Source organism: Salmo trutta, chromosome 29, assembly GCF_901001165.1.
Source record: "Salmo trutta chromosome 29, fSalTru1.1, whole genome shotgun sequence".
NCBI classification, from domain to species: domain Eukaryota; kingdom Metazoa; phylum Chordata; class Actinopteri; order Salmoniformes; family Salmonidae; genus Salmo; species Salmo trutta.
The window spans coordinates 23,613,681-23,623,680 of record NC_042985.1 but is presented as its reverse complement, the minus strand read 5'-3'; the positions used below and the strand labels follow the sequence as shown (position 1 = coordinate 23,623,680).

The 10,000-nt window shown below is 47.8% G+C and overlaps 1 protein-coding gene across 4 annotated transcripts in view; it reads left to right on the top strand.

Annotated features, from left to right (window-relative positions):
* The window catches only part of gse1b (Gse1 coiled-coil protein b), a 205,124-nt gene extending 196,334 nt beyond the window's left edge, over nucleotides 1-8,790 (top strand). For all 4 annotated transcript variants that reach the window (XM_029721302.1, XM_029721299.1, XM_029721301.1 and 1 more), the window contains exons 4-9: nucleotides 114-280; nucleotides 475-675; nucleotides 1,656-1,835; nucleotides 5,573-5,940; nucleotides 6,118-6,448; nucleotides 8,165-8,790. In XM_029721302.1, coding sequence (XP_029577162.1) covers nucleotides 114-280; nucleotides 475-675; nucleotides 1,656-1,835; nucleotides 5,573-5,940; nucleotides 6,118-6,448; nucleotides 8,165-8,693 — 1,776 coding nt within the window. In that variant the 3' untranslated portion in view covers nucleotides 8,694-8,790. The remainder of the gene's footprint in view (nucleotides 1-113; nucleotides 281-474; nucleotides 676-1,655; nucleotides 1,836-5,572; nucleotides 5,941-6,117; nucleotides 6,449-8,164) is intronic.
* Nucleotides 8,791-10,000: the final 1,210 nt, after the last annotated feature.

The window sequence follows — 10,000 nt, the reverse complement described above, 5'->3', positions numbered from 1 at the left end:
TCCATGTGTGTGGACAACCGTGTCGGTCACAGGCCCCCGGGAACAATTACTAAGACTGTGCTTCTCCCTCTCTCCCTCCCCTCTCGCTCTCCCTCTTTCTCTCTTTCTCTCAGACTGACTCGGGCCCTCGTGGGGTCAGTAGGGAGCGTCTGGGAGCAGAGGCGCCCCACCAGCAGGAGAAAGGTGGCCCCTCAGTCCCTGCTCACCTCATGGGAAACCCCTATGCCTTTGGCCTGAGCCCCGGAGCTGTCATGCAGGATGCACGCTTCCAGCCCCTCAAGTGAGTAACACTGCCTGTACAGTACAGCGCTAGAAGGTGTTATGTGTATTTCTAATGATCAAATACAATTAACTAAGTAAATCCTCTCGCTTCCTATTTCCCTCCCTCATTCTCTCCCTCCTCTCCCTACCCCTCATCTTCCTTCATTATTCCTATATACTTCCTTCCCTCTCCTCCCTCCCTCCTCTCACCAGTCTACCCAGGCAGCTGCCCCATGGAGTGCCCCCTGGTGGTGTACCAGAGGAGTACCTGCGGGGGTTCCGCCCCTACGCCACGGCCGAGGACCTCCGCATGCCTTCTGGACTGCCCCTGGGCCTGGACCCTGCCACCGCCGCCGCAGCCGCCGCCTACTACCATCCCTCCTACCTGCCACATCCCTCCTTCGCCCCCTACAGGTGAGTCAGGACAACACTCGTTGATCTACTGCTAGGTAGCGGTGCATACTGAACCTTTGGATTGCCTCTAGTGTTGGATACTGTTTCAGTGGTTTTAAATGACACCAATGCTAAAGCTCCAGTTAGCCTCTAGTCTTTGGTACTCTTTTAGTTTCCAGTGCTTGCTAACACTCAAAGGCCAGGGATAAAAACATGCTAGCTAGTGTTTGATGTTGTTGTCGGTGGCTACTACCTCCAGGGATGCTGAAGACAGCCCCAGTTAGCCTCTAGTCTTTTTCTCTGTGGACAGACAGTTTGATGACATGGGTTAGAATTGATGGAGACAGGTAGTGCTTAGTTAGGATTCGATCCTGTCGTTTGCGGGCGTGTGTGTGTGCGTGTGTGTGCGTGTGTGTGTGTGTGTGTAGGTTTGATGTGCTGTTTGCTGTAGGCTATGGGACAGGGTGCATGACTGTGCTATGTCAGCAGCACAGCAGGATGAGAGGAGGGCAGAAGTCATCACACACAGCCCAGTAATGGAGTTAATGAGGAGATGAGCCACGGAGAGGCAGAGACAGACAGACACAGACATCAGACTGACAACACACACACACACACTCTCTCTCTGTCTTTCCTTTTCTCTCATTCTTTCTTTCTCTCTCTCTCTCAAACACACACACACACATCCAAAGAGAGTGAAGTGTGGCTGCTGTACAGCAGTGTGCTGTGTGGGGTTGATTGAGGTTATTTGACAGGTTGGCTGACCCTCTAATGCCCCCTCCTATGGAGACACACAGCTCAGGTTAATGATGTAAACACTGGTTAACTGGGACACTCACTCACTGTTCTATTCTCTCTCTCTCTCTTCCTTTCAACTCCCTCCTCTCCATCGCTCTGTCTCTCTCTCTCTCTCTCTCTCTCACTCTTTGTCTCTCTCCCTCTCTGTATCTTTCAACTCCCTCCTCTCTGTTGCTCCCCCCCCCTCTCTATCTCTCTCTCAGGATGGATGATCCGTTCTGTCTATCAGCTCTGAGGTCACCGTTCTACCAGCTCCAAGGAGGGGGAGGCCTGCCCCCCCTGCACCCCTCTGCTGTCCACATGCACCTGCAGGGGGTCCGCTACCCTGGGGACCTCACACACGCCTCACTGTCCGCTCTGCAGTCTGAGAGACTGTCTGAAAGGTACTGTCCTCTTCTACACACTCATACATACACACACATATAGTGTACACACCAAATGGGAAATTGTCTGTTTGGTATTTTAATAAGTCTTTCAATGTCTTTCTCACTGAGTGTTGTATTGGTCAGCTATAATAATACTCTGTCTTTCTTCTCTCTCTACATCGCTTTCCTTCTCTCTTCCCTAATGTCTCTCTTTCCTTCTCTCTTCCCTAATGTCTCTCTTTCCTTCTCTCTTCCCTAATGTCTCTCTTTCCTTCTCTCTTCCCTAATGTCTCTCTTTCCTTCTCTCTTCTCTAATGTCTCTCTTTCCTTCTCTCTTCCCTAATGTCTCTCTTCCTTCTCTCTCCCTAATGTCTCTCTTTCCTTCTCTCTTCCCTAATGTCTCTCTTTCCTTCTCTCTTCCCTAATGTCTCTCTTTCCTTCTCTCTTCCCTAATGTCTCTCTTTCCTTCTCTCTTCCCTAATGTCTCTCTTTCCTTCTCTCTTCCCTTATGTCTCTCTTTCCTTCTCTCTTCTCTAATGTCTCTCTTTCCTTCTCTCTTCCCTTATGTCTCTCTTTCCTTCTCTCTTCCCTAATGTCTCTTTCCTTCTCTCTTCCCTAATGTCTCTCTTTCCTTATCTCTTCCCTAATGTCTCTCTTTCCTTCTCTTATGTCTCTCTTTCCTTCTCTCTTCCTTAGTCTCTCTTTCTTCTCTCTTCCTTATGTCTCTCTTTCTCCTTCTTACTAATGTCTCTTTCTTCTCTTCCTAATGTCTCTTTCCTTCTCTCTTCCCTATGTCTCTCTTTCCTCTCTCCCTAATGTCTCTCTTCCTTCTCTCTTCCCTTATGTCTCTCTTTCCTCTCTCTTCCCTTATGTCTCTCTTTCCTTCTCTCTCCCTTATGTCTCTTTCCTCTATCTTCCTATGTCTCTCTTCCTTCTCTCTTCCTTATGTCTCTCTTTCCTTCTCTCTTCCTAATGTCTCTCTTCTTCTCTCTTCCATAATGTCTCTCTTTCCTTCTCTCTTCCCTAATGTCCCTTATTCCTTTCTCTCTTCCCTATGTCTCTCTTTCCTTCTTTCCCTTATGTCTCTCTTTCCTTCTCTCTTCCCTTATGTCTCTCTTTCCTTTCTCTTCCCTTATGTCTCTTCTTCTCTCTCCCTAATGTCTCTCTTTCCTTCTCTCTTCCCTAATGTCTCTCTTCCTTCTCTCTTCCCTAAGGTCTCTCTTTCCTCTCTCTTCCCTAATGTCTCTCTTTCCTTCTCTCTTCTCTAATGTCTCTCTTTCCTTCTCTTCCCTAAGTCTTCTTTCCTTCTCTCTCCCTAATGTCTCTCTCCTTCTATCTTCTCTAAGTCTCCTCTTCTTCTCTCGCCCTTATGTCTCTCTTTCCTTCTCTCTTCCCTAATGTCTCTCTTTCCTTCTCTCTTCTCTAATGTCTCTCTTTCCTTATCTCTTCTCTAATGTCTCTCTTTCCTTCTCTCTTCCCTAATGTCTCTCTTTCCTTCTCTCTTCCCTAATGTCTCTCTTTCCTTCTCTCTTCTCTAATGTCTCTCTTTCCTTCTCTCTTCTTAATGTTCTATTTTCTATTCTTCCCTAATGTCTCTCTTTCCTTCTCTCTTCCCTAATGTCTCTCTTCCTTCTCTCTCTTCCCTAATGTCTCTCTTTCCTTCTCTCTTCCCTAATGTCTCTCTTCCTTATCTCTTCCCTAATGTCTCCTCTTCCTTCTCTCTCTGCCCCTACTGTCTCTCTTTCCTTCTCTCTTTCCCCTAATGTCTCTCTTTCCTCTTCTCTTCCTTATGTCTCTCTTTCCTTCGTCTCTTCTCTAATGTCTCTCTTTCCTTCTCTCTTCCCTTAATGTCTCTCTTTCCTTCTCTCTTCCCTCATTTGTCTCTCTTTCCCTTCTCTCTTCCTCTAATGTCTCTCTTTCCTTCTCCTCTTCATCTAATGTTGGTGTCTTTCCTTCTCTCTTCCCTAATGTCTCTTCGTTCCTTTCTTCTCCTTCCATAGTCTCTCTTTCCTTATCTCTTCTCTAATGTCTCTCTTTCACTTCTCTCTTCGCCGAATGTCTCTCTTTCCTTCTCTCTAATGTCTCTCTTTCCTTCTCTCTTCCCTAATGTCTCTCTTTCCTTCTCTCTTCCCTAATGTCTCTCTTTCCTTCTCTCTTCCCTTATGTCTCTCTTTCCTTCTCTTCCCTATATCTCTTTCCTTCTCTCTCCCTTTGTCTCTCTTGCTTCATTCTCCCTAATGTCTCTCTTTCCTTCTTCTTCCCTAATGTCTCTCTTTCCTTCTCTCTTCCCTAATGTCTCTCTTTCCTTCTTCTTCCCTAATGTCTCTCTTCCTTCTCTCTTCTCTAATGTCTCTCTTTCCTTTCTCTTCCCTAATGTCTCCTTCTCTCTTCCCTAAGTCTCTTTTCCTTCTCTCTTCTCTAATGTCTCTTCCTTCTCGCTTCCCTTATGTCTCTCTTTCTCTCTTCCCTAATGTCTCCTTTCTTCTCTCTTCTCTTATGTTTCTCTTTCCTTATCTCTTCTCTAATGTCTCTCTTTCCTTCTCTCTTCCCTAATGTCTCTCTTTCCTTCTCTCTTCCCTAATGTCTCTCTTTCCTCTTCTTCTCTAATGTCTCTCTTTCCTTCTCTCTTCCCTAATGTCTCTTTCCTTCTCTTCCCTAATGTCTCTCTTTCCTTCTCTCTTCCCTAATGTCTCTCTTTCCTTCTCTCTTCCCTAATGTCTCTCTTTCCTTCTCTCTTCCCTTATGTTTCTCTTTCCTTATCTCTTCTCTAATGTCTCTCTTTCCTTCTCTCTTCCCTAATGTCTCTCTTTCCTTCTCTCTTCCCTAATGTCTCTCTTTCCTTCTCTCTTCCCTAATGTCTCTCTTTCCTTCTCTCTTCCCTAATGTCTCTTTCCTTCTCTCTTCCCTAATGTCTCTCTTTCCTTCTCTCTCCTATGTTCTCTCTTTCTTATCTCTTCTCTAATGTCTCTCTTTCCTTCTCTCTTCCCTAATGTCTCTCTTTCCTTCTCTCTTCCCTATGTCTCTCTTTCCTTCTCTCTTCCCTAATGTCTCTCTTTCCTTCTCTCTTCCTAATGTCTCTCTTTCCTTCTCTCTTCCCTAATGTCCTTCTTTCCTTCTCTCTTCCCTAATGTCTCTTTCCTTCTCTCTTCCCTAATGTCTCTCTTTCCTTATCTCTTCTCTAATGTCTCTCTTTCCTTCTCTCTTCCCTTATGTCTCTCTTTCCTTCTCTCTTCCCTAATGTCTCTCTTTCCTTCTCTCTTCCCTAATGTCTCTCTTTCCTTCTCTCTTCCCTAATGTCTCTCTTTCCTTCTCTCTTCCCTAATGTCTCTCTTTCCTTCTCTCTTCCCTAATGTCTCTCTTTCCTTCTCTCTTCCCTTATGTCTCTCTTTCCTTCTCTCTTCCCTAATGTCTCTCTTTCCTTCTCTCTTCTCTAATGTCTCTCTTTCCTTCTCTCTTCCCTAATGTCTCTCTTTCCTTCTCTCTTCCCTAATGTCTCTCTTTCCTTCTCTCTTCCTTATGTCTCTTTCCTTCTCTCTTCTCTAATGTCTCTCTTTCCTTCTCTCTTCCCTTATGTCTCTCTTTCCTTCTCTCTTCCCTTATGTCTCTCTTTCCTTCTCTCTTCCCTTATGTCTCTCTTTCCTTCTCTCTTCTCTAATGTCTCTCTTTCCTTCTCTCTTCCCTAATGTCTCTCTTTCCTTCTCTCTTCTCTAATGTCTCTCTTTCCTTCTCTCTTCCCTAATGTCTCTCTTCTACAGGCTCCAGATGGAAGATGAGCTCCGGCAGCGAGAGAGGGAGCGCGAGCGTGAACGAGAGCGTGAGAAAGAGAGGGAGCGTGAGGCGGAGCGAGAGAAGGAGCGGGAGAGAGAAAGAGAGAGGGAGCGAGAAAGAGAGAAGGAGCTGGAGCGGGAGAGAGAGCGTGAGCGGGAGAGGGAGCGGGAGAGAGAGAAGGAGCGAGAGAGAGAGAGGGAGATAGAGAGGCAGAAGGAGAGGCAGAAGGAGAGAGTGATGAGAGAGAAGGAGCTACAGTCCAAGGCGATGGAGAGTCACTACCTGGCTGAGCTCCATGCCATGAGAGGACAGGAGGACAGAACCAAGCCTGAGAGACTCACCCCCAACCGGCCAGGTACGACACAACACCACCCCACCGTCCTCCAAAACTCTCAAGCACAGTCCTGCCTAACTTTATAGTGTACCACTGAAAATATTTCCATGACCTATGTCACCTCAATAAAAACTGTTCACATCACACTGATATAGGTCTTCAATAATCAGGATAAAAATACATTTTCCCTCTTCTCAGACAAAACCAAAGAGCCCACCCTCCAAGCTCCTAAGCCAATGCCACCAGGCCTCCACTCCTCCCTGAGCCAATCACATCACGGCGTTCCCGGCCTGGTCTCCGCCCATGGCCTCTACCTGGGGCCCGGCGGCGTGGGGGCAGGGCTCACCGCCGCCATGATGCTCCAACGGACCAATGAGGAAGAGCGCTGGTTGGCACGGCAGCGGATGCTTCGCCAGGAGAAGGAGGATCGTCAGTACCAGGTGTCAGAGTTCAGACAGCAGGTCCTAGAGCAACACCTGGACCTGGGACGACCTGGGGAGGGAGGAGAGCTACGCTCAGACACACACAGGTTAGACACACACACACACACACACACACACACACACACACACACATACATACACACACACATTCGCATGCATGCATGCATACAAATACCCTCTACACTCTAATAGAGAGGGATTTGGACTCTAGTTCTCCACATGTAGTCCTACTCACTTCACTGGTGCAGTTTGCAAGAGCTGTGAGATATGGTAGAATTTGAGTTGCTCTCTCTCTCTCTCTCTCTCTCTTTCTCTCTCTGTGATGTGTGCTGGCTGTGATCGTGTCACTGCCTTCCTGATGGGGACAGTTTCTAGCTGCGTACGGTGCAGTGCCATGCTGCAGTATGGCAGCCTTCACAAGTCTCTTAGGCAAGAGGATGTAGAGGAAGATAAAGACAGTCACATGAATCACAGCATCCTCGATTCCTATCCCCTAACACCTGACAGCCCCGTCTCACACACACACACACACACACACACACACACACACACACACACACACACACACACACACACACACACACACACACACACACACACACACACACACACACACACACACACACAGTAGGCTCTAAGGCTTCTGGGGTAGTGATGTCCTTGATGGTTTCAGTTGTAGGAGAATTGGGGGTCCTAATGCCTGATGGTTATTGGCTCATCAGGAGATTTAGATTATCATTCAGGCAGTGAGTGGGGCAGCTAAAATATACAAAGGCTAATTCTTGGCTAATCTTCTCCACCTTGTAGAGCTTAAGCCCCCTGTTCTCCCTCTGTGTGTGTGTGTGTGTGTGTGTGTGTGTGTGTGTGTGTGTGTGTGTGTGTGTGTGTGTGTGTGTGTGTGTGTGTGTGTGTGTGTGTGTTTGTGTGTGTGGTGTGTGCGTTGCTGGCCCTGCCATGTGTTTTAGTAGGTAGGTCAGGTTCCATGGGTGGGGTTAATACAGGTCTGGTAGACACACACTGTTCCTATCTGTAATCCTGCTATATAATCAGCCTGATACGGGGTGCTGGGTTCTTTACAACCCAGGGGCTGCAGATACACACCCACACACAGAGAGAGTCCATATCGCTGGAGGCATGTAGAGTCAGATTAGGAGGTAGAGTGCCAGGTTTGGCATTGAGAGAGGTTCTGGACAGTTCTGGAGGCATGTAGAGTCAGATTAGGAGGTAGAGTGCCAGGTTTGGTATTGAGAGAGGTTCTGGACAGTTCTGGCCCTCCGTCTGTGTCCATCCATCCATCTGCCAATCTCTGTCTCTGTTATTGTTTTCTGTCTGATAGTTGTTTTCTCTCCCTCATCCTGAGTCTGTCTGTCTGTCAGTTGAATCTGTGTCTGTTTCATCCTGTCATGTTTGTCCGTCTGTCAGTATTCCTCTGTGTGAACCCTGTGTGTTGAAAGGCAGCGGTAGATCAAAGCAACCCAGGCTGGCTGTAGAGGTGTAGAGGTGTAGAGGTGTAGAGGTGTAGAGCAGAGGCCTGTGTACTCTGACCACATCTTCCTCTCCACTACACTCCGGGCTACTCTGCCTGGACCTGATAAGACCATCACAGAGAGGGAAAGAGAGAGAACAGAGGGAGGGAGGGAGGTGCCTACCTATAGGTGTGTGTATCTGGGAGAAGATGGATGTGTGGAATTGAGGTGTGTGAATTACAGAGGAATGTGTGTGTATCACTGCTTGTTGTGACACAACACAGTGCTCATTACAGTCTCTCTCTCTCTCTCTCTCTCTCTCTCTCTCTCACACAGGTCCATACCAAATCACCACGAGCCGGGTTGTCGCGACCTCCACCCCCACCTGGGCGCCCCTCCTCCTCTCATCTCCCCCAAACCCCTCCAGTCCCGCGACCATCCCCACCCCCCTCCCCCCACCACCCTGTGGAACCCCGCCGCCCTCATCGATACCGCCTCGGACTCACGACGCACCACCCACCACGACCCACCGAGTTTGGGCCACTACGACCTCAGCCGCTTGCCTCCCAAACTGGAGGATGGGCTCCGGAGAGGCAGGGACCGGGACGGGGGCCTGGAGAAGTACCACCCCCCTCTCCGAGGCCCCCCGGGGCTGCCTGAGCCCAGCACCTTCCTGGCAGAGCTGGAGAAATCCACCCAGACTTTCTTCAGCCAGCAGAGGGCCTCGCTGTCCCTGCCCAGCCAGTACGGAGAGCTGGGGGGAGGGATGAAGAGCAGCGGGGCCCTGAAGAGCCTCCAGGGGCCCCAGGGATGGGGAGACAAGCCAGGCCCATGGACACAGTCTGGGCCAGTGTATGGGGCCTGAGTCTGGCCTAATGTATGATGAGTTTCTCCAGCAGCACCGTAGGCCTGTCAGTAAACTGGACCTGGAGGAGAGGAGGAGGAGAGAGGCCAGGGAAAAAGGTGAAATATACCCTACTGCTGCTAAACCCATTGTTTCAGGCTTGTGTTTTATAGTTTAGTTGATTTTGTTTCGATGTTTAGTTTTTGTGTTATGTTGAAAATGCATTCCCAAGCTAAAAAGTCTGTTTGCGTGTGGTCAGTCGGGTCAATGACGTTCAGTTTTGTGGTAGAGTGGGTGGTAATGTACTGAAGTTGTAGTTCTTGTTTGGTGTAGTGGTGGTATGGTAACCGGCACAAGTTGATATGTTCTCGTCTTGTCGTAGTGGTGTAGTATCTGTACTGAAGTTTGTATGGTTCTGTTGTAGTGGTGGTTAGTGTAGTGGTGGTATGTACTGAAGTTGTAGGTTCTGTTTGTGTAGTGGTGGTAGTATGTACTGAAGTGTAGGTTCTGTTTGTGTAGTGGTGGTATGTACTGAAGTTGTAGGTTCTGTTTGTGTAGTGGTAGTATGTACTGAAGTTGTAGGTTCTGTTTGTGTAGTGGTAGTATGTACTGAAGTTGTAGGTTCTGTTTGTGTAGTGGTGGTATGTACTGAAGTGCAGGTTCTGTTTGTGGTGTGGTGGTAGTATGTACTGAAGTTGTAGGTTCTGTTTGTGTAGTGGGTGGTATGTACTGAAGTTGTAGGTTCTGTTTGGGTAGTGGGTAGTATGTACTGAAGTTGTAGGTTCTGTTGTGTGTAGTGGTGGTAGTATGTACTGAAGTTGTAGGTTCTGTTTGTGGTGGTGGTAGTATGTACTGAAGTTGTAGTTCTGTGTGTAGTGGTGGTATGTACTGAAGTTGTAGGTTCTGTTTGTGTAGTGGTGGTTGATGTACTGAAGTGTAGGTTCTCTTTGTGTAGTGGTAGTATGTACTGAAGTTGTAGGTTTGTGTGTGTAGTGTGGTATGTACTGAAGTTGTAGGTTCTGGTTGTGTAGTGGTGGTATGTACTGAAGTTGTAGGTTCGTTTGTGTAGTGGTGGTATGTACTGAAGTTGTAGTTTCTGTTTGGTAGTGGTAGTATGTACTGAAGTTGAGGTCTGTGTGTAGTGGTGGTGGTATGTACTGAAGTTGTAGGTGTCTGTTGGGGTGTTGTAGTAGTATGAATGAGGTTCTGTTTGTGTAGGGTAGTATGTACTGAAGTTGTAGGTTGTTTGTGTAGTGGTGGTATGTACTGAAGTGTCTGTTGTGTGTTAGGGGGTGTAGTGGTAGTTGGTAACTGAAGTTGTAGGTTCT